The 24,443-nt window shown below is 39.1% G+C and overlaps 3 protein-coding genes across 3 annotated transcripts; 2 read left to right on the forward strand and 1 right to left on the reverse strand.

Moving 5' to 3' along the window:
* The first annotated feature begins 2,724 nt into the window (after positions 1-2,724).
* On the forward strand, positions 2,725-5,320 carry LOC132978451 (transcription factor HES-1-B-like). Its single transcript, XM_061043669.1, has 4 exons — positions 2,725-3,870; positions 3,973-4,068; positions 4,170-4,257; positions 4,566-5,320. Exons 1-4 carry the CDS (start codon positions 3,769-3,771, stop codon positions 4,994-4,996), a joined length of 717 nt encoding a protein of 238 aa, XP_060899652.1. The 5' UTR covers positions 2,725-3,768; the 3' UTR covers positions 4,997-5,320.
* A 12,254-nt stretch (positions 5,321-17,574) lies between these two features.
* zgc:153913 (carboxypeptidase N subunit 2) lies at positions 17,575-19,857 on the reverse strand. The gene is made up of 2 exons (XM_061044126.1): positions 19,551-19,857; positions 17,575-19,385 (listed from the first exon to the last, which is right to left on the reverse strand). The coding sequence occupies exon 2, from the start codon at positions 19,375-19,377 to the stop codon at positions 17,806-17,808; it is 1,572 nt and encodes a 523-aa protein (XP_060900109.1). The 5' UTR covers positions 19,378-19,385; positions 19,551-19,857; the 3' UTR covers positions 17,575-17,805.
* A 487-nt stretch (positions 19,858-20,344) lies between these two features.
* Positions 20,345-23,313, forward strand: cldn1 (claudin 1). Its single transcript, XM_061044127.1, has 4 exons — positions 20,345-20,746; positions 21,435-21,599; positions 21,845-21,929; positions 22,622-23,313. The coding sequence occupies exons 1-4, from the start codon at positions 20,524-20,526 to the stop codon at positions 22,782-22,784; spliced, it is 636 nt and encodes a 211-aa protein (XP_060900110.1). The 5' UTR covers positions 20,345-20,523; the 3' UTR covers positions 22,785-23,313.
* The last annotated feature ends 1,130 nt before the right edge of the window (positions 23,314-24,443 follow it).

Consider the following 24,443-nt stretch of genomic DNA (forward strand, 5'->3'; position numbering starts at 1 on the left):
CTGCCCACACAAAGGCCGGAGGGAGAAAAGGGCGGGGGCTTTTAGTCCAGGTGAAGATGGAAAATGGAAACTGACAACTGGCCATATCAATCAGTGCACCAGTGATACACATCTAATTGTAGCAACTCTTGTTTTGACATCTTTCAGATCGCTAAGACTTCATAAACTAACATAAGCCATAGATTGAAATGCATAATCCTAGGTTAGGCCTTATCTCATGCAATAACCAATTTTACACAGATGACAAAAACCAAACCTGTAAAACGTCAAAGTCTATCAGCCCACCCAGGCTCGGCAGGTAGCTGTCCACCAATGTGTCTGGTTTCTGCACGAGGTCGCTGCAAATAATGAGAGTCATAGGATAGTTTTTGATGTAATTTGCTGCTAAATAAAAAAAATATTGATTCATTTCAGCTACCCTGCTAGCTTTTACTTATATAGAAACATACAATAATTCATATTACTTGATAGATTATAGAGATTACGGAGCTGGCCATCTGAGAAATGCCTTCTTCTACACTTTGTAAAGATGAGTCTGTCCTCAGTACGCTGACTAAGACATTAAGATCATGACTGAAATGTGGAAGGTAACCTCCTGGATGATCCCAGGCTGAAATGTGTTGGTTAGTGTCATTTTATCATCTGTTGGGTCATGGCTCACAGGTTTTTTGAAAACCTGTTGCAGATATCAATTATAATAGCTTACTGTGGGCTTGTTGAAGGCTAAATACTGAAGAGTTTGTACATCACAGATTATTTAACTAATATTCAAAAGAGGTTTGTAATTTAATTTACAAACCGCAGAGTCTGAGGTTAGGATTCCTTTCAGTTTTATTGTTAAAATAAAACTTTTTTAATTATATTGAATGCAATCCTCCACCTGCAAGGGCAATGCTTAACAAAGGCCATCAGGCAGCATCTCTTTATAATGTGGACATTTTGTTGTAGTTTTTTCTGTTTTTTTTTTTTAAATTCTACTTCAACTTATTTCATAACACTTTTCTTTTACATGATGTCTTCTTTGTTGTCTGCTTTCGAATAAGATTACACAGACAGTTCGTTTTAATGACTTACATGCTTTTGTGTCAAATATGTTTAAACACAAGGCACAGATATAGAAAAAAGTCCTGGTTTTTATCAGTCTTACCTTGCCTAGTTCCTACTGAATTTAAAAACATTTTCTCCAATAAACCAAAGCAAAGAGGAATAATAGAAATCCTCCGCCCCTGGTTCCCTCTCCCGGTTATCAGACTCTTGTTAGACCTTGATAGTTTTCTAGCCCGACCCTCCCATCTCTGGGTTCCCACACTGATACAGATCAGAGCCGTCAATAAACCTACATCATCGTCTGCACAATAAAGGGCTGTTTGTGTCGGGGCAGGCTCGCTGAAAACACAACTGATGGGATGTTATTTATTGTTGCACAGCTCTCGTCTGCACCGAGCAGATTCTGTCTATATTAATGGAGGTTCTTGTTAACCTATCCAGAGAGAAGATTAACTGTGCAGTTTGTGTGATCCCAGGGGAACGCTTCACAAATACCCATCTTTTTATTCAAGGAAATATCAACACTGTTTGTCACTTATCTTGGACTTTAAATAATCGTATAATGAGTAAACCCAGTTTGGCTAGAGGTTTGACTTGATTTACTTTGGCTTAATCTAATACAGACTCAGGTCAAAAAGCCAGTGGTGCCTGAAGTCGTCTCACTCACACAGAGAGAAGAAGCAGAGGATGCAGAAAGTGACCTGCTTCTGGGGTCATTTCACCTCTGAGGGTTTAGGAGCTTTAAGGAGAGTGTTTGAAGTCTATCAGGAGAGATATAAACCTGTGCCAGACAGAGACGTCTGTCAGATCATTTGTTGAAATGAAACCATGCAACCAGATGATGTTTTTACTTATCATTACAGCCAAAGTTAATAATAATCAATATTGATCAGAATAATTTAAAAATGTATTGTGTGCTTTAAAAAAGGAAATGTTAAAACTGTGCAACAAATCTTTAAAAATCAGGATAAAAAGTAAAAAACAAGAAAACAATATATACGAATAATACTTTCTTGTTACAAATTTTGTTCAAAATAAAAACTCATCAGTGTTTGTTTGATAAATCTTAAGGCTATTTTTATGCAGTTACTTCTGACCAAAAGCGTTATTTAAGAATAAACATCACAAAAGGTCAGGTGTGGACAAAAAAAGTTAAAATATAAATATGTGATACACTTACATTAAAAATCAAGCATATAATGTTGAAAGCTGTCCCTGAGAATATGCATTGCTTTGTCTTGTTAATATATACATTCAACAAAGCAGTGTCATTTATATGGTACGATAGAAACAGAGAGGAAACAGACATTTCCTCTTGTAAAAATCAATAAAACAATTCAGTCACTTTTGACAATAAAATGTACTTCAAAAGCAATTCAGTTTCTTAATTTTTACTAAATAGATGCACCAAAGATTTTTTGTGGAAATAATTGCTGATATAGCCTAAGTTAATGTAAGTCTTTCACTGTCTTTAATGAGTTTTTATGGTGCTAAATAACTCTTTAACTTCACCTCTGTGATAAGAGAAGAAGATGTCAGAGTTCTTGTTAGTAAGTGGACAGCTGAGTGTGTCATAGATTTTCTTCTTCACTGGACATCAGGCCTGGAGTGTGTCAGAGGACGAGGTGTCAGACTCTAAAGCACTCAATGCCCTGAGAAAGACTGGGTGTGTGTGTGCATGTGGAAAGGAGGGACTCTTTATAAGTGCACATGTAATTGGATGCATTGCAGTGAGTAAAATAATAAAATAATTGATCTCAACACCTTAAATAAATTCACATTCAACATAATAAGTAGAATCATAAATTCCTGTTTGTCTTAAGTAAAGAAAAAAAAATCCTAATCATGCTATTGGGAATCCATTTAGCATTGGAGGTAAATGAAAATAAAAATAAAATTAATTCATTTAAAAACATTCATATGTTTACATGATACAATTTTGAGAGAAGCTTTCCCACATGGTGGAGCAATAAACAAATCATTATTTAATAAAGGCAATTCTTTAATACAGGTTATAAAAGTGATTTCCAAGTCTGATCAAGGTCAAACATGGAAAATATTGCAGTAAGAAAGAAGACGCAAGAAACGTTTCAGAAATGAAGCTTTTTTAATTTTTCAAATGCAGGAAAATTAATAAAAATGTCAAATGGATTATAGCATAATAACCGATCTATCCAAACTTTAGTTTTGGATTAAACGTCGTAATAATTTATTTATATCGTTTTCATTTTGCGGACTTTTCTCCACGTGTTGACACAATATTTCAACACTCGTGAAGATCTTTATTTTATTTGAAAGGAAACACACCAGTTGTGCTGAAGAAAGTCCGCTTGTCTTCTAAACCTGAACTATGTCTTAACTTTTTAGCGTCAAAATCACTCAGCATCATGACAGCTAGCCAATGGCAGCGTCTGGTCGCACGAGCCCGCCGCCTCCCCGGCACCGTGTCCCGCGCGCTCATTGGACAGAGAGAAGAACCACACGAGCCACTCGCGTGCAGTCTCGCGCTCTATAAATAAAACGTGGGGCGCTGGAAACATGAGCCGAGTTGATGTCAGCTTGTTGGAGAGACAGAAGTCACCGCAAACATTTGTCTTCAGTGAACTGCACCGTGGTCTGCCAGGAGAAGGCGGGACCTACCGAGCTGGACTGACTTTTGATTGTTGTTCATCTTATTGTTTTTGATCAAGTTTTTGATTCAGACTTTTGATAAACCTGAAGATGCCTGCCGGGACTTTAACATCTCCATCTTCTGTGGCTGCAACACAGGCGAGAGGAGACTCTACACCTGAGAAACCCCGCACTCTAACAGAGAGCAGAAAGGTAGACTATGTGAACTTTTAGATTTTCTCTATCAGCCCATATAAATCTGTTTGTCAGCTCTTGAAGACAGTAGCCTAATGTAAACTTTGTTCTTATTTGAAGTCCTCTAAGCCCATCATGGAGAAGCGGAGACGTGCGCGCATCAATGAGAGCTTAGGCCAACTGAAGACTCTCATCATGGACGCACTTAAGAAAGATGTAAGGACATGAGCACTACATTTTTATTCAAAGATATAATGAATTTAGTGACCATTGAGGGACCGAATAAACTATTAAGTCACCACTTTTTGTTTCTTTAGAGCTCCAGACACTCAAAACTGGAGAAAGCAGACATCCTGGAAATGACTGTAAAGCACCTGAGGAACCTGCAGAGACTTCAGATGACCGGTGTGTATGTCAGCTATGCTCATGTGTGTGCAATTATAATAGGATGTAGATTTTTAGATGGTTAACATGTTCACACAGTCTCCAAGATTATTACACACTCACAGCTATTGTACTTCACTTTGAAAACTGATTTCACAACGCATGACCTGCATGAAAAAAAATCACGTGTCAATAAATATAAATACATAAAATGTAAAATGTTCCTCATATTTGTCATCTCTAAAACTTAATATTCTCTCTGTCATGTAGTTTTGCCAATTCACTATATCTACCTACATTTATTTGTATATTTGTATTTTCTTCTGCAGCTGCTGTTAACACAGATCCGTCAGTCCTGGGTAAATACCGAGCTGGCTTCAGTGAGTGTGTGGGTGAGGTCACCCATTTCCTGTCAACGTGCGAAGGGGTGAACACAGAGGTGAGGACACGCCTCCTTAGTCACTTGGCAGCCTGTGTTACCCAGATCAGCGCTGTGAACTTCTACTCACCTCACCCAGGTGCTCTGGGACTCGGACAGACAAATGTCCCTCAGGTGCCCTGCAAAAGCAGCTCGGCAATGCACGTCTCTTCAGAAGCGCTGAAGATGTACAGAGGATTCCAGGTGTTGCCAACGCCGGATGGACAGTTTGCTTTTCTTGTTCCCAGCACAGCCCTTGTGCCTCTGAGTGCACAGAACAGCCAGCTCATGTCGCCTGTTGCACCTGCAGTCACCTCAGACTCTGTGTGGAGGCCGTGGTAACTCATCTGTTGGAAATGGACTATCAGATAATAATGAAACAATTTTTTTGTACATTTTGTAAATGTTTTTAAAACCTACTTGAGTGGGATGTTTACACACATTGTTTTTTTGTATGTACATGTATATTTGAGGCCTCTTATCTAGCTGTGACAGGCCTCAGGAGGTCTAGAAAGTCCTTGAAAGGTCTTAAAAAAGCACTGAATTTTTGGAGATGAATAAAATGTTTTTATAAGGTTTACAATGTGCTATATTTTTCTTGCAATTGCTTCTCTATCCTTTATTTTTCTGAAGAATCCCATAAGATTGTCAAGTTGATCCTTAATTAATAAATGGTGCAGTTTTATAACACTGCAGTTCCTCAGACCTGTGCAAAGTCAGTTCAATTAATATCCCTGTCATTGAAGCTGCTGAAATCTAGTGCTAAATGTACTACCTTCTGTCTGGAGAGCAATATGTCTGATGATAAGGAACCTGTAGGACATGTTAAGCCAAAGAAGTGGGCTGTCGGGGCAGAAAGACGCACAGGCGTGTGACAGATAGGAAGTTAAGATGAAATTGATATGACATGATACTGAACCAGGGCTTGGCTAAATGATACCAGACTAAATAACTAATGTTTTTTGGTGCTATTTAAATGGCCTTCCCTGCATTATCCACCTTCATAAGAGATTTAATTGATAATCATATAAGGAACCGACCTTTTGACACAGGAGCCTGTAAAATTGATTTTAAAATATCTGATGGTTACAATTCTACAATTCACTTAGCAGACGCTTTTATCCAAAGTTAAAGATTAAAGTGTGAGTTTTCACAATAGCTCCTTAGCAGCAGCTCTGCAGAGTCGTCCAAATCTTTGTCCATTAAGCGGACAGTTGAAGCGCTGATGGTCTCAGCGTGTGTCCTGAGCGTGGTGCTTACACAGCGGGACACAAGCAGAGCGTGACCAGAGGTCACAGGTGCCCCTCATTCATGCCTTAAAGACAACTACGCTCCAGCAGCATGTTGCCCTGAAGCTGGCAACCCATCAACAGACCTGGCAGCTCATCACCAGAAGACAGGGCTTCCCTTTGACAGCGTCACACAGTGGCACCTCCACAGGCAAAGACACACACACACACATGCGCGTTGCACACACACACACACACTCACTCACTCAAAGGATGTCGTCTTGCTTTCCTTTTAATGGACAACACACGATGTGAACATTTCTGTAGAAATTGAGAACATTGGCACTTTTTTTTTTTTTTTAAAGATGTTTTTTGGGCTTTTTGTGCCTTTATGGAGAGAGATAGGACAGTGTTGGGAATCAGGGAGAGAGAGTGGGGAATGACATGCGGGAAGGAGGCCACAGGTGGGATGTGAACCCAGGCCACCTGCTTGAGACGACAGCCTCCATGCATGGGACGCGCGCCCTAACCATTGCGCCACCAGCACTTTTGAATCTTGAGCTGTATCTGGCTTTATCTGAAACTGATAAACTTTTACAAAAAGGTTAATGTTCTTGGAGATGGTAAGGTTGTTTTTAATTAGATCACACAGTGTCACCAGTATTAAATCAAATACATTTTCATCTAATCACACCTCACAAGTCCTGAAGTTTGCGATTCAAGAAATCGAGTTAAAGTTGAGTCAAGTCATCTCTTCGTCACTTTAAAACATATTACAACTCATCACTTTGTGCAAATGATACAGTCAATTAGGTTTACATCTCTGTTTTGGCACAGCGGAAAGAAGACTGGCGTTAAGGAGGACTTAAAGACAAAATACACACACACCCCTCCCCCCCTTAATCAGAGCATCCTTTGAGAAGACCCTCCGAAACACAAAAACAAAGACGGGCCCCTCAAAGGCTCAATGGCTCCTCTCTTTGTGACCCTCTCCATCTTCATAAAGGGCCTTCCCCTTGTTTATCCAGGAAGAGGTTTAATGGCTGGGAGAGAGAAGGGGGGGACCATGCTGTCACTTTCACCGTGCTGAAGAAGGCTTATTGTTGTTTCTTTGCAAAGGTCCTGCTCTTAAAGGCTTTTTGAGAACCGGGCTGCTCTCTTGAGATAAGTGCTGAAAGGTCATTTTTATCTGTACCTATATGTGCTGGAGAACCTGGAGTGGTTTGATGGGAAGCTGGAACACATTGCTATTTTCAGGAAAGCCCAATGCTTGTGGGTGTTTCCTCCCTGCTTCTGCCTCTTGTCTGAATGTTTCATAGCCCCCTCTCCCAGATCAATACCCTATGCACTATTTCCCAAACACCCAGTTATTTAAAAAGTCCAACAATATTCCCATAGCATCCATTTTCCTATAACACTCAGGATAGAAAGCTAAACTGCTGTCAATGTTTCTCTGTGGTGTTATGGGATGAATATAATGTAAAAGTAAGTTAATGAAAAGTGAATTATCTTTTTACAACTTACAGAATGATCATCAACTGAAAGAAATGGAGACTGAAAGAAGCAACAGATGTTTACATTCAACCACTTTTGCTATCGTTAGCTTGAGTGGTTGAATGCTGATTTGGTAACTATTTAAATTATCCATGTCTTTCAGTTGATGATACACACTGGTCTTATTGTATAATGCATTAGTATCAAAATGGCATGTAAGATAGGAAGTGGTTAAATTGTTTAATGTTAGCTATTTTTTTTCCATTCCTTGAAGCATGGCCTGGTTCTCCTGTAAAATTTCCCTGCTCATTTTTAGGATCAGAAAAAGGAGCGAAGAGGACAGTCTGTAATGTGTTGATCATTTTTAAAGGTAGTCATAACATTCGCCAAATTAAGAGACGCCATGTCTTGGGAGAAATACAGTTTTGTCTGTGACACAAGTTAAACCAAACCTCAAAGCACGAGACCTACTTATACTCTCTTAGAAGGGAACATATTAGCTACTATTAGAATCAGTCAACAACGGCATTATATCACTTTCCAGCTTAAATTACCTTTTGAAGTTGTTACACTATAAAACATGAAAGGTGAAATGTAATTCAAAAGTATCAAACCATATCTTAGAGCTTTAATTTTTAGGCTTTCTGTGCCTTATACTGTAGAAAAAGGACAGTGAATAGAGTCTGAAATGAGAGAGAGAGAGAGAGAGAGAGAGAGAGAGAGAGAGAGTGGGGAATGACATGCGGAAAAGGATTTGAACCCTGGGCGCCCGCTTGAAAGACGACAGCCTCCACACATCGACATCTGCACTAACCTCTATGCTATTGGTACCCCCATCAACGCTTTAACACATTCATTTACCCCTGGAGGCTTGAAAGCATTACACCTGAAATACCAACACAGATCATGACACATTTCAACTCTGAGTTAAAACATGATGGACATTTCCAAATGTATCGCAAATGCATATGTTAGCTGTTGTCAGATCATAGTGGGTTGCCTGGTACATTATTTCAATTCAAAATGGCCTGATGTCAGGGTGCTGGTGGTGCAGTGGTTACTGCGCACGCCCCATGGAAGCCATGGTCCTCCAAGCGGGCGGCCCCGCAGGCTCGAGTCCAGCCTGTGGCTCCCCTCCCACATGTCGTTCCCCACTCTCTCTCCCTGATTTCCAGCTCTATCCACTGTCCTGTCTCTCCATTAAAGGCACAAAAAGCCCAAAAATAAATATTAAAAAAGTAAATAAAAATTGCCTGATGTCATTGGAGATATTGTCATTTCATTGTGTTGGAGCCATTTTGGTGTTTTGTTTGTTGGGCTGACCACTGGGTTGCACTGTAAACCCAGGGAGCCAAACTTTAGTTAAATGATGCTGATTAGCAGCAGGTAACCCTAACCCTAACCCTAACCCTAACACCTAACCCACAAGGATTTGAGCTTCCTACCCTCAGCGTGACATCAGAGGAAAATGGTGGCTGTGTGTAACCGGTGAAAAGTAAACCATTTCAAGGTGGAGCTTTTGCCTTCACTGTGCTCTATGATTGATGTCCTACTTTCACAAACAGTGACAACACTGACAGGTTCCCTGCATGTTTCCCTCTGAAACCCACCGGAAACTTCCACTGCCTTCGCCTCTGTGGGTGAGTTTCTGTAGTATTGTTCAGAAGGTTGTTATGGTGCTCGATGGGGGTGGAAGTCAGCGGTGGTTCACATCAAGGCTAATGAATAGATTATACACTCGATATCAATGGTGAATGGACAATGCTCTTTGTGACTTCACTCTGATTCATCCTTTTTGATTTAGCTGCTTGTTTTTTAGAAAAACTCAACAACAACATGCTGGTGAAAGTGCAGCTTGCCAGACAAATTTAGCAGCAGCTTGACATGATCACATTGGAAGTAGATAATTTATAACTAAGGACTTACACAGAGGGGTGCTAGTGTGACCATTAAAGCAGAGCAACTCTGGTTGTGCATCACAAATTGTTGCATCTTTAAAGGAGGTGTTGTGTCGGAAGTTGGGGAGGGGGAGAGAAGGGCTTGTTTACTCTGTGGTTGTTGGCCATATGCTCCTAAAGGCTTACGAAGAGGGTCTTAAAGATACACTTTAAGTGCAGAGGCCCAAAGTGAAACGCTCCAGTGTTTCTGGCTTGTCAAGACTCTTAATCATCGTGCGAAGTAACAGCTGAGACAAACAGAAAGAGTTAAAGGTAAAGCCAAAACAATGTTTTTCTTATTTAAATCAGGGATCTAAGTTTTTAAATGTGTCCAGTGTACTGACAAAAAAATATAACATTAAACTTTCCAAGTTTATTGAAAACATTGCTTCAATAAAATCAAGTGTGGTTAGATAAAAGCTGCAGATAAACAAATCCTCAAGTAAGTTCAACTTATTAAGAGGGGAGAACAACTTTTACATAAAATATATAAACATTCATTCACAGTTTAAAGGCCCATGTCCTGGTGTTCAGTTTCAACTGTGCGATAAGTGCCCTTTCTGATTAACTTTTTTGTAATTAACTTCATAATACTTATCCTTGATTGATTTGTCCTTAAAACGATCTGCTACTGCTTTATTTGTTACCTTGGATTTTTTTTCTTTACAATAGATTCTTTAATTAAATAAACAATCTTCCTTTACACTAAACTGCTTGTTACAGTTATGTCATTCTTTCTGTTATAAATGTTTATGAAAATCCCCTGCACTTTATTTATTTGTATTTTTTGTGCTTCAGCTGGTTCTTTAATTCTTCTGGCGCCAACACTTTCCCTTTGAAAAGATCTGCAAATCTGTTAAAAACATACAAATATTTACTGCAGACTGGTATCTTTCCTTCAGCAGCACTGCTGTGAAATGATTCCCTCAGTTCTGACATTTTTGTTGAAATTAAAGCAAGTCAAGGTTGTTTTGTTCATCTGTGCACCAGTACATGTCCATCTCTGGAAATGATGCTTTTAGATTGAGTGAACGATGCTGGGTAGGAATACTTAAATCAACCTTAGTATGTGAAGTGCACTCATGCAACATCTTAGAGTGTATTTTTTTGTGTGAAACAATGAACTCTTCAGAAATTACTTCTGCTGCTGGAAGTTGGAGTGTTGGAGGTTTTTCATTTGTCTTGAAGCAATCAACAAACGTCTAAGACTCTTCAATCTACAATGAAGGGCTGCATATATGCATAATAAACCTCTCTATCCGTGAACCTGGAAACAAAACAAGTCTAGCCTTATGAGAGCCGGGTCCGCATGGCCATAACTCCTGATTCATCCTCGATAATTGTAATGCAATGATAAGCAGCTTATAGCCTCTTGTTTCCCTCCAATAGGGACCATACAAGACAAAAGGCAGAGTACCAGTATTCTGAAAGATTACCAATCTGCTGAGATCTCAGCATCCACTTAACATCACATCAGGTCAGCTGTTCTTAATTTGGTGAGCTGCATCAATTTAGCCTCCAGCCAGGGGTGTGGGTGCACTGAGGAGTAAAATATTGACCCTTGTTTGTAAGCAAGGCTCACATTTTGAGTGTGCAAAATAGCCCTTTTGTTTTGTTTTGTAGGTGTTTAGGTCATTGTGTCATGGAGGATGTGTATCGCCCTCTCATAGGTCGAGAGAGAGAGAGAGAGAGAGAGAGAGAGAGAGAGAGAGAGAGAGGGGATCTAATAGACACCTGCCCACATAATAGCAACTGGTGTTGGTTAGCATTTCACCATTGACTGAGCTTAAGTAAAAACAAAGTAAAGAAAACAAATCCCAATGGCACTTCATTTTTCAATTAATTTAAAAGAGTTTTAAGACTGAGAAATATGCCCCCTGTAATTATATCAGGACAACATCATTAACAGAGAGTGGGTAGAGTGGGTAAAACATGATAGAAACAATCTGATCTGAATTAATTTACATTTTCACATCAAAAACTCTCCTCTTGAATTCTTACCCCCAGCACACAGTCCCAAATGACCTCTACTCTTTGTCCCAAGGACTCTGCCCTGCCCTCGCCTCCTCCCTCCTCACCAGCCGCTCTAAACTCTGTGGGAAACCCCCCTAGTGCTTTGTGTTGTTTGGGACATTTGTGTCTCACCAGATCATGTCGGCACCCCTCTGCTTCTCTTCTCTGCTGTCTGAGGGTCTGCTGAGTGGAGCGTGGTGTCCGCCGATAAATGCCCACTAAGCAGGACAGAGAGATGGAGGATCTGACCGCGAGGGCGAAGAGCTGATTTCATCAAGCCTCTGGTTATCATTCAGACCCTGCTGCTGTTAGCTTGTCAGGCAATGGCAGTGATTGGCAGTGATGGATGCTAACAGGTGATTTGGTATCAAAGAAGACCAACCTCTATAGTGCTTCACAAACATTGGGCCATCCGACACAGAAAGCGCAGAACTTGGTTGGATTTCCAAAGAAACCAACACATGCTTTTCAGTAACCAAACTGTTGATTCTTGAATCTTTTAAACTTTAAGACACTTAGTATACGCACCACACAGGAACGTTTTTGTTTGTCTATTTTTGGGCTAAAACTGTGGAATAATCTGAGGGAAGAGCTCAAGCAATGTAGCAATGTCATAAAATTCAAAAATAAATTTAAAGAAATTGTTTTTATGAGGTACAGGGATGAGGAAGGATAATCATAATCACTTTTTTGTTCATTTGTATTCATATATTGGTGATGGTACACTGTATATAGTTCTATCATTGTGATGGGAATAGGCATTATTGGTGTAATTAGATTATTAGATAATGTCATAAAAGTAATTATTTCATAATATATTACATTATACACTATTAGATAATTAATACAAATGAATACCTATAATTCATATTATATATTTGAGTTAAAATGGGGTAGGATTAGATAAGTTTAAACTTCTTACTCATTTTCGGGCATGTAATGTTGTGTTTATATTTTATTTGTTTTCAACATATTTTTAATTACAGCATTTCTTTGTTTGTTTTTTATATATATATTATATATTTCCCTTAGTTTTGAATATAATGTTACTTCAAAGATGCAGAATATCCTGAAGGCAATATCCTTTTGTAAAACGATTAACTATAAGATACATCAACACAATCTTGCAGAATGATGACGCTTTTATAAGTCTTTAAGAATGTGACTGCAAATAAACCAGATTTGGCATTGGCAGACCAATTGGGAATGCTAATTGTTGTTGTTGATCCTTTTAATGAATTTGAACTTTACAACCAGCGTAAGAATAACCAACATGTGCAGACACAATGCCTCTGATGCTGCAGCCAATCAGAGCATAATTAAGTGGACTTCATTTTCAACAAAACCATAGTCCCAACACTTTATATTAAACATAACACAAACTGAAATCAATTCAATTCAATATACTGCTTTGTTTTCAGAAAGTTCCAGATTATCGGCAGCCATGTTTTGTTTGATTCTTTAACAGCTTAATCTTAACTTTAACACCGAAAAAGTACGGGTTAAGAGGTGTAGATTCCACTGTCTTGCATATTCTACTCTGATCTGAAAATAATAATCCCTCCAGGGCAACAATAAAACATGTAAAGGCAAAGCACAAGTATAAAGAAATCAGTATTTTACAAAAAAGAGACAAGGAAAAAAATCCTGACAATTTCCCAAGTCAAATTTCAAGGATTTGTTTCTATTAGGTTATTTACTCTTTCAATTGATTTATTTAAACCCTGGGAACAACACTGAATAAAGATTTACATCTTGGTGCTCATTAGCTCAAAACCTCTCAGATTAAAAATCCAGTTTTTCTCATAGTTCTGGTCGAGTGAGGATTACCTCCAATTGCAGCCCATCCCTCCAAACTCTGGAAGTGAGACAGCCATCACATTTTGTTTTGTGAATGGTGATGTCATTCAGCTCGGACAGAGGACCCAATCGACCCCCTGGCCTTTGACCCTTATTAACCCTGGGTGAGAGTGCTGTATTCAAGGTGTAGCCATCTGTGTGCCTTGTTGTGTTGAGGTTTCCCTCCTCCCTCTCTCTTTATCATACCTCCCAGTGTTCAGAGGCAGTGGAGTGGTCAGAGCAGAACTGGCTGGTCTCCATCAGCTTTTAAAGACCCCTGGATGATAGGATGATTCACAATAAATGCTGAATAGTTTAGAAATATGTGCCATCACAGTGGTCAAATATGACCACTTTTCAAAACTCTTTTACATTGTGTGCTACTAAAATTGTACTATATTATGCATTTATCCTCCATTAAACACAGATACAGTTACCATAAGATTATATAAACTTTATTGATCCCCAATTGGGGGAGATTTGGTCGTTACACAGGCTCAAAAAAGGGGAGTAGAATTCACAAAAAGTTTAAAACAACCATTTACAGTAATTAAATATGAGAATGAAGATACAATATTAATACAATAATATAGGAATATACATTATGTACACCTTCACATGTGGAAAGACAGAGAGCAGTTCTTATTAAAAACACATTCAGTGTGTAGCATATTGATTATGATGAACATATCTCATGTGAGTCATTTGGTGGTGAGGCTGTTAAACAGTCTGACTGCAGATTGGATGAACGACCTGCGGTAGCGCTTTGTCTTGCAGGGTGGATGTCTCAGTCTGAAGGAGCTGCTCAGAGCTCCCACAGTGTCATGCAGGGGATGAGAGGGATTGTCAATGATGGATGTCAGCTTAGCAAACATCCTTCTCTCACCCACCTCCTCCACGAGTGAAAGTCCAAGACAGAACTGGCCCTCCTGACCAGTTTGTTCAGTCTCTTCCTGTCCCTCTCTGTGCTCCCTCATCCCCAGCAGACCACTGCATAGAAAAACGGAGACGCATAGAAAAATGGAGACGCCACCACAGTGTAATAAAAAGTACGTAACAGAGTCCTGCAAACTCCAAAGGACCTCAGTCTCCTCAGCCGGTGCATTCGACTTTGTCCCTTCTAGTACAGGACGTCTGTGTGTTTGACCAGTCCAGTTTATTGTTGAGGAAATTGTTATTGTTGTTGAAGAAAATAGGAATAGAGAGATTAAGAGATAAGATATTGTACCTTTTACAACAGGTTACTTTGCATATCTGACATGCAGAAGTGGTGATGATTTATTGGTCAAATTCCTCAATTCCACTTTGAATAGTATTAAAATAATAATTTGATTCACCTTGACTGGCTATAAATTCACTGGCTTACCATCATAAATAATAATCGAATACAAGAGCTATTCAAATAGCCTTTAAGGAGCTAGGGTCTGATAAACTAGCTCTTGCTTTCAGGACATTTGTGGCCAAATAACATTTAAAAGCAGTAACTCAATGTATAATGTCTGACATGGTTCAAGATTGAAAAAAGCCAATGACATTTACCAGATTCTCGATTGATCAAATTAAAGAAAATGATCCAAAGGCACATCTGCCTATAAACCAAATGTTTGTGAACTCATTAGTGGCATTCAACTATTCTCAAGGGGTCTCCAACACTTCACTTGAGAATTACCAGAAGCTCGATGGCCTGCTTTTTAGTATAGCGCCAAGAAGTAGGCTTCACAGACTGCGGACAAAAAAATTCCGACAACAAATGCACTCGAAAGCCTCTCCCCACTTCAATTACACTATACAGATGTTTATTGTAATGTTTCCACCAGTGGCGGTTCTAGACCACTTTTACTGAGGGAGCCAAACTGGGGCCAGTTGTTTTGTCAGAGGGCAACATTAAACCCAGGTGAAAAATAGACAAAGATGATCGCTTTAAGAAATATATAAATATTATGCCAAATAATAGCGCACATCAAAAAATACCATGATTTATATTTGTTTTTGGGCTCTTCCTTTTGGAGGGGTGGCCACAGGGGGGACCAAGCTCAGTGTTACAGGGGCACTGGCCCCTGTTGGCCCCTGCCTAGAACCGCCCATGGTTCCCACTCCGCAGATGCAGAATAATTGGATAGGCCTGAAGGAATGTGAAAGACAAGTTTGTGTCTCATCTGCAACATCAGCAGTTCAGTCAGCTAAAGAAACCTCACGGAGCGAGTTAGTTAAGTCCACTGTAACTTTGCATGGGACTCCCCTGCAGGCGGCACGCTACAAAGTGAAAAGGCTACAAAGAGGCGAACAAGCTGAAAGAAACTCGTAAAAACAGCTATCTCTATCCACCCAACTGACGAAGAAGGCTATTCCTGTAACAAAGGCTTCACTGTAAGTGGCACACAACAAAGTACAAGAAGCTATTTACTGGTGGCAGAATGGTGAAAAAAGTGATGGCCGCAGTGGCTGAGACGTTGTTCAGGGACCTTAAAAGTAAAATTGAAATCATGTAAAGTTTGGTGCTAACACGGTGGCATGGAGAGTTACTGTGCTTTGTAAGATTTGGGTATAAACATTTGACATGTGTAACAATAATTGGCTTAACTTAACTTTCATTCATCATGTCCACAGGTCCACTCCATTCATCAGATGCTCTAAATGACCGTAAGTGATGCAAGCAGGTTTTGGCCACTTTCATCTTGTCAAAGTAGCTCAAGCCTCTATCACTGTTAAGTAGTATGGCAAAATATTAGTAAGATGAGATTTATTTTTGTTAAGTTTTATTCTTCAGTTTTGTTTTTCTCAGGTTGAGATTATTTGTAGATATGGACCGATTGCATTATCTTTGCCAGGTTTTTCAAAGTCTGACATGCAGATACATATTTTTGCTGATACTGATGTTCTTTCTTTATAGAACAATAATTATCAACAAAACTAAAACGCCTTTTGTAACTTACCTTTATTACAAATACAAGCTTGTGTTCTTAATTAAACACTGGTAGCAAATTAAGCTAAATGTTTATTAAAAGATCAAAATTGCAGCAGGTTATATGACATGGCGTGAAAGGTCTGGCTGGTGAGTGTTAATCTGGGCTCAGCACAGAACGGATATCAGCATCGGATATATTTGAGAGAACTGTCCAGTCACCAATCACAGCCCAACAGGCAGAAAATGATCTGACTCCTGTCACCAGCCGGTCAATCCATGCAACTCTTATTATTTGCTTTAATTCGAACTTAATTTATATTTATTAGGGCTATAAGCATTAACTCGTTATCATGATCGTACGAAGTCTGAAACAGCAAGTACTCTCATCTTAAGAAAGCCATTTTTATTTTTAAAAGCAGACGAATGGAAATTCAAACATGCAATTAAAAATGTGATAAATCGTAATTTAAAAACTGTAGAATTATGAAACAGTACGGCTTGATGTGGAGCACAGGGCCTTTCAGACTGGTACAGTGATACTGTGTCAAGAGTGAAGTAATGTATAACTGTTGTTCAGTTTCTGTTGTGCTATGCAGAAGTTGTTATTTATGCTTCCTTTATGTAGGAAAGTTGATATGTACCTTCTAAACTGAAGGCTACCAAACACTTCATCCCGTGACCCCAAACATAAGGCTCCCAGAGACTGGGGACCCCCAATGTCCCTGGAAGTGGTTAAGGCATATAACGCAGTGCATCTCATGAATACACACATACACTCTTCGGCCTATCAAAACCCTGATATCACAAAAGAACAACACAAAAAAACACAACAGTCTAAAAACCATACAATTATTTTATACAGTAATGTGAAAGGATAGAAGCAGAAAACAATTAATTTCCATGTATAGACTTTAGCACTGAGCAGACAAACTAAACTTCATCAAAAAGATAAAGGTGTGTTCATCTTTCAGCAGACATCTACAATGTTGATGTCATGTGCAAACTTTAGGCATTTTCATACATTCATTTCATTTACATTTCACTTAATGTTTTTTTATTTATTTAACTACTCTTTTGTATATATATTTTTACAATTATGGGCAAAATAAACATTTTTTAAGTTTATTTGGGCAAAGTTGAAATTGGGGAGAGAGAGAGAGAGAGAGAGTGGGAATGACATACGGGAAAGGAGCCACAGGTCGGATTTGAACCCAGGCTGCCCGTTTGGAAGAATATAGCCTCCTTACATGGGGTGTGTGCACTAACCAAAAAAATAAAAAATTACCAACATGAATGGATACATGAAAATACATACCAAGAGCTACCTAAATGTAATATTAACTGGCTTACAGTAAAGTTAGCTAGCCATCAGACATGTTAGGAATTGTTAAAGTTAGCTGTTAGCGGTGGGTAATATGTTGTAAGATATGCTAAAATATAGTCAAATGTCACTCTGGATTTTCACTATTCCATAAATTTGTGAATAGTAAAGAGGCTGTGATAATTTAAGTACGAGCCCATTCTAAGCAGAGAGGATCTTCAAAAGTATTGGGTTGAACTTTAAACTTTACAGGAAATGGGTTCATACACCCTTCTTATCATTCAGCATGTAAGCCAGTTATCAGCTGCTGAGTTACAGGTTTGTTTACTGTATCGACTTGGACAGAAGATATTATGTGACTTTTTGAATGACCAAATGCACAAATACTTATTTGCATGTGGTTAACACAAAAACTACTCATTGGGGCTCTCCATTATTGCTACGTTGCTACAATTAGAGGGTCCAGATTTATTTGTCAAAATATGCTCCTTAACAGTGCCACCCTCCTCCTCAAACAGTACCTTCACCGTTATCGGAGAGGATACATCCACTCTACACTTGATGGTCACACTGTTTCTGGAAGCCTGTAGGATACAGTTTCTCATGTCAGGCATCTCATCTTCAGATACCTGACAAACCAGCTGGTCCTTGTCCATGGAGGCGACTGTCTGGCCTCTGAAAAAACTGGGTCCATGGCAGAGGACCCTGTCCAGCATCTCGATGTCCTGGCTATTCTTCAGCACCCAGTCATGCAGATAGAACAAGTGGCAGTCACATTTCCAGGGGTTTCCGTGGAGTCTCACTGTGTACTGCATGATTAAAGGGTCTAAGAGGCCCAGTGGGACAGTTTCCAGCTGGTTGTCGGACAGGTAGACCTTCTGCATAAGCAGCTGGTCCTCAAACAGGTTGGCCTCCACTTTGCTCAAATTGTTCTTGTTCAGGTGAATAGTCTTGATTGAAAAAAGATCACGAAAGATTGTTCCGGGCAGCGAGTTGAGCTGGTTTTCAGACAAGTCGATATTCTCCAGGGTCGTGACATTCTTAAAAATGGTTTGGGGAAGGTACGAGAGTTGGTTTGAGGACAATGTAAGGTCAGTAAGAGTTGTGAAACGACTTAAAGAGTACAGCTGAGTCAGTCTGTTGCCTTTTAGGTTCAGCTCCATCAAATTTGATAACTGGAATCCAAAAACTTTGTCGCTGAAGCTTGTAAGAAGGTTTCCGCGGAGGTTCAGCACCTTCAGATTGGTCAACATGCAGAAGATGCTGTCAGCAAGCTCTGATATCTTATTCCCCTCCAAGTGAAGCTCTGCCAGCTGAGAAATATTGTTAAACGTGTTGGATGTCAGATTGCTGATGAGGTTGTTGTTCATTTTCAGGGTCTCCAGCTTTCCAAGACCAGCAAATGTTTGTCTTTTCACTTCTGTTAGCTTATTTTGTGACAGATCCAGGACAAGCAACTTGTTGAGCTTCAGGAAAATAAATTCAGGCAGATCTGATATGATGTTGCCCTTCATCTGCAGAGTTTCCAGGTTCTTAAGAGGGTCAAACATGCCAGGGAGCAACTCATTTACCTGGTTGTAGTTTAGCAGCAGTTTAGTCAAATTTCCCTGTTTTGAAAAAGTCCCCAGATACAAATGATTCAGCAGAGGGTTCCCGCTGATCTCCAGCTCCTGCAGGTTGGTCAGATGTGTGAAAGCCTGTGAGTGAATACTTGTCAGGACATTATTCAGGAAGATAAGTTTGGTGAGCTGGGGGCTATCCTCCAAAGTGTTGGGGAACAGGTGGGCCACACTGGATGTCATGAGAATGAACTCTGTGATCTGCCTGGACATGTTCTTCGGTAGATATGAAATCCATGTTTCAGCACACAGAACTTGGACCGGAGTGAAACACTGGCATCTGACTGGACAAAAGGTCTGTAGCTCTGCGTTTCCTTTTTGACAGAGAAGCATCAGAAGCAGAACCAGACGCAGCTCTTTACCCATAGTTTACTCTTCAAAGAGACAAATAAAGACTGGATGAGTTCAAAGAAAATCATAGAAACAAATGTATTACTCTTGTGCTTGAATTTCTATTTCCATTTATCCACAGGGAGAAGAATAAGTAGCATTCAAAGTGTATTTTTCTATGAAATGAAATGAAATGAAATCCCACATACCTCAGTGTTACAGAGATCCTACTGCATTGAAACAACTTTGCTTGTGGATCTACAATCCTGCTCACACAGAGTGCAAACGACAACAAGTCTGAATTAGGCAACACAAAAAAACCTTTGACCAACTTCCTGCCCTGTGTTTATTCACTCTTAAGTGACCAGTCCTGAAATACAGCGAATCAGCCGACTGAGCGGAGTGTGACTGACTTTAATATGAACAATATGTTAGAAAAACAACTTCTAATCTTTTTCCTTTATATTAATTTAAGCAGACGTCAGTCAGATTGTCTTTAGTTACCAAAGACAACAGAATAGAATCAAGAAAAAAATGATTATACAGCATATAGGCTATCAGAAATAAGAAATACAACATATGACACAACTGATCATTCTGTTTATATTATTTATTTGAACACAGAGGACTTTAGAAACCGATAAACATTGACAAGGAAGACTTAGCTGAAAAGCTATAGAGTTAAGAGAGTCACATAATAATGACACACATGAAGTGTTAAAGAATAGAAGTGGAGGCTTTATCAGTTAAAATGGTTCATAAATCAGAATACAGAGTTTGAATAAGGCAGTGTTTCTATTTAAAATGTCTCATTTATTATCTTATAGATAGAGATAAACTAACTTTCTATACATGAACAGATTTAAATATAAACTGTGCTCGCAGCTAAGGATTTTTTTCTGAATGATCTTTAATGCTGCAGGCTGCATGTTTTGTAGCTGCCACTAGTAGTCGTCCTGCTGCTCCTCACATTAGATTCCTGACTCCTGACATTCTTGGATCCTCCCTGCCCTCCAGGGTGTTCCCAGGGGATGCACAGGTAGACAGCAGCACTGTTTGAGATCCACAAAGCAAAACCAGCAGGGACTACATCAAGGAACATTTGGAAACTTCTAAATCTTGACTTTTTTTCTCATACATTTTTTTCTAGTTTCTCATACATTTGTCTTTTCCAGTCAACTGATGGCCAATGCAGGTATTCAGCTTGTTGGCTTTGCGCTAGCCTTCTTTGGCTTCATCGGCTCAATAGCATCCACAGTCATGGTGGAGTGGAAAGCTTCTTCGTATGCAGGAGACAACATCATCACAGCTCAGGCTCTGTATGAAGGCCTGTGGAAGAGCTGTGTATCACAGAGCACTGGGCAGGTTCAGTGTAAAGTTTATGATTCACTTCTGCAGTTGCCAGGTAATGTGTCTCATGTTTTAAAGAATGTTGTATTTTTCTTAATATAACTCACATTTTTAATAGTGATGTTTTGATGTAGTGAAATCCCTTTACATTGAAAAAAAAAAAAGTTATAATCATGGATGGGCCTGTTTGTTTTAAAGTAAGAAGGTTTAAATCTTTGTGGTCCTTCAAACATTTCTGTAGGTTGAGGTAAATGTAATTTGTTCTCCCTGAGAGCTCGTGCGTGCAGAGACATGTCAGTGAAATACCAGCAGCTGGCTGAACAAAAGATGTTCCTCTTCATTTTTAAATAAACTAAAGTTCTGGATGGAGTTCAGTATTTGAAATTATTTTTGTGTGTAACGGTTTTGTTTTCTGTTATTTTATAACATAAAGAGCTGATTTTTGTCATCAGATTAAAAAATACTGGAGGGAGTTTTTTGGAGTGCACCTCTCTGAAGATGACTCATACTTTCTGAACTCCCGCTCGTTTTGTTGTCAAAAAAGATTATACGCTGAGATTCAATAGAGACATTCTCAACAATGACTATCTTATATCCTGGTGGCATTTGAACACAAATCTACAGGAATTAAATAACTTTTTAAAAGATAAAAAGTCAAAGCAAAAGAAACAAAGAAAAAACAAAAAGAAAAGAACATTGAGTTGAACCATCTCATATTAAGTGTGTCATGTGTTTGTCTGCAGGGATCGTGCTGGGCACTCGAGGGCTGATGCTCTGCTCCATCGTGCTCTGCTTAATTTCCATCCTGGTGGCGGCGGTGGGCATGAGGTGCACCACCTGTATGGCAGAAGTACCCGAGCAGAAGGACAAAGTGGCCCTAACCGCAGGGATCATCTTCATTATTGCTGGTCAGATTTTAGACACAATATATAAACAGAATGAGGGTCTTATTTTCTTAATCTAATCTAATCTTAAAACACATCTCAACACGCTGCTGTTTGTTTTGCGCTGACCACAATAATGGAACAACATCCCAACATGATTGAACCGGCAGTGATTATTTCGTATACTTAGGCTAAATAAAAATGATACACTAAAATATACAATATAATGTAACAAAATCAATTCTATTTGTACTTGTGTTTTTCTTCAGGTCTTCTTACTCTGGTAGGAACGTGTTGGTACGGACACAGAATAGCCCAAGATTTCTACGACCCCTTCACTCCCACTAACTCCAGGTGAGCTCACCTTTCTCTGCCCTGTCAGTCTGTAATTCACGCTCATCATAACTGAAGGTGTGTGTAATGAGACAGGGGAAGGAACTTGGATAAGCTAACTGTATTTAATTGTACAGAGGATTAGGGCCACTCTAAAAAGTCAGAATTGTGAACATTTTCTCAGTCAGAACTTCAAACTACTTTTTTTGAGTGGCCCTAATCCTTTTCTGTATCATTGTGCTGTTGTTCTTTACAACACATTGAAAAGATACAAGCTTTAGCCTGCTGCAGTGTGGTGTATATTAACTTCGTTTGGTTTAGCATATAGGGAAAGATTGCAAACAGAATGAAACAAGTCTTGAGTTTGTGAGGACAGTGAGGATGCTAAGCTACCAGTGTAGACATAGGGAGTTACTACAGGTAGCTAAGGATAATGAACTGCTATAAAATCAAGTATCTTCATTGCCACCATAGATTTCAGTTTAAATGCTAACATTAAGGTTGGCTAAGCTAAAGTAAGCTAACATGGCCTCGGCCTTTTTTGTGCGTTTCTTTATTTGTTAACTTCATAGAAATGTCTTTGTGGTATCTGAACAGTGCGATTGAATCAAAGCTAATTGAATAGGCTATGAACAGTTTGTTTTCAGACTTGCATGTTGTAATTGATGGAAGGTTTTGTAGTTTGACCCATGTACTGTCTGAATGATTCCCAGGTATGAGTTTGGAAGTGCTCTGTATGTTGGATGGGGATCTGCCTTCCTCATCATTATAGGAGGGAGCTTCTTCTGCTGCAACTGCTCCAGTAAGAGCTCAGGGAAATCCCAGCGCTACCCTCCGTCCCGCTCTGCAGACCAGCCGGGCAGAGACTATGTCTAAAGATAATATCTCCGTCCTGCTCAAGGTCAAACACTGTCTTTTTCTTGGGAATATGTAAAACTGTCATTTACATTTGTTTTATTTTTTGCAAGATGTAAATCTGAAGGTGTTATATTTGGTAGACGTTTGTATTTGTCGGGATGTGCACTCCATTCATAGAGTCAGCAGACGACAATCCCTTAGATTTGTTGTTGCAGAGATGTACTGAGACCGGGAAACTCCATTTATAGAAACGCAACATAAACGCAACACTTGAAATCAAGCGTTTTAGAGTGAAAATATAGATGCTCAGAATATTTAATGGCATTTCCTGGGCTTTAGTTTGACCCAACAATCTTTATGTAACAACTTTGATCTCTTCAGTATGGATCTGAAGTGTGGGCCTCTTTGAGTTTTGTCTCAGCTTTATTGTACATTCAACATGTTCTTTCATTTGATGTAAAATGTAATCCTCATCACTTTCCTTCTTTTGAAAGTTTTTCTTGATGAGTACCTTGTGCTTGGTCATTAAAGGATAAGATGAGCATTAGCCTGTATTTGTCTTGTTGGTTATTCATCCCATGTGAACCTTAAAACAACAATGTGTTAGTGTCTCTTAAAACCTTTGGATTTCATCCTTATGTTTGAGAACAAATGGAGTAAACAACAGCCAAAATGTCTTCTGTTCAGTGTAAATAGGGACATGATTAAAAGAGCGCTCATGGCTCCTGTAGAGAGAGGATCAGATTCATAAATGTATCTGTTTCATTAGCACCAAACCTAAAAGGACACATAATCATTTTTCAAAAGATCACAGCAAAAGATGAGAGACCTTTCTGTTCTTTAAGCATTAAAAGATTGACTTGGAGCGGTGTCAAAGCCTTTAAAAAAAGAGAAGCAGAAATGTGTAGCCTGAGGAAAGACTAAACTCATGCACAAAGAGACATACCTCAGACCACAGGCTCATGTCCCAGCATGCCTCTGTGCTCTCAGTTCATGAAGGCGTGATTACAAAGAACAGATTTTTAAATCGCACTCTGAACTTTCTCAAATGGAACAAATGTTGAGAGTTTAAATCCCCCATACAACCAGCGCATGAACACATATAACATCTTTTAATCTTCTGTTTTAGCCACATCAGGAAAACCAAGTTGTCTCCCGTGTTGGCCCTTTCTCTCACAGTAAGCAGTGATGCTGTAGCGGAGAGCACCCCCATCTGGTGATCCTCGAGCAGGGTGTGGGACAATGAGGGTCTTTAAAAAGATAACGATGACATTTTTAAAAATTAAAACAAAAACCCAAAGAAAATACAGAATACACGAATATAATAGAAACTAAAAATCGAAAACAAAACATTACATTCATATAAATAACTCAGACTTTTATTTACATGTTCACTATCAAAAGCAAAAGAAGTGAGAAAGAAGAAAGGTATTTCCCGTATGACTTCATCACTGAATGGGCACAAAGCTGAATAAATAGACACACAGGGGTGTGCATGTTTGTGTGTAATGAGCAGCAGACACCTACATTGTTGCTATCGCATGAAAACTTGAATTTTGAGGATTTTGTAGACATTACTTCCATTTAACCATATATCTTACTTCATGACAATTGTTTTATTTTAAAATGAAGATCTTTTACATATATTTTTACATTAAGGGGTAACATTTTTAAATC

The sequence above is a fragment of the Labrus mixtus genome, chromosome 8 (assembly GCF_963584025.1).
Source record: "Labrus mixtus chromosome 8, fLabMix1.1, whole genome shotgun sequence".
NCBI classification, from domain to species: Eukaryota; Metazoa; Chordata; class Actinopteri; order Labriformes; family Labridae; genus Labrus; species Labrus mixtus.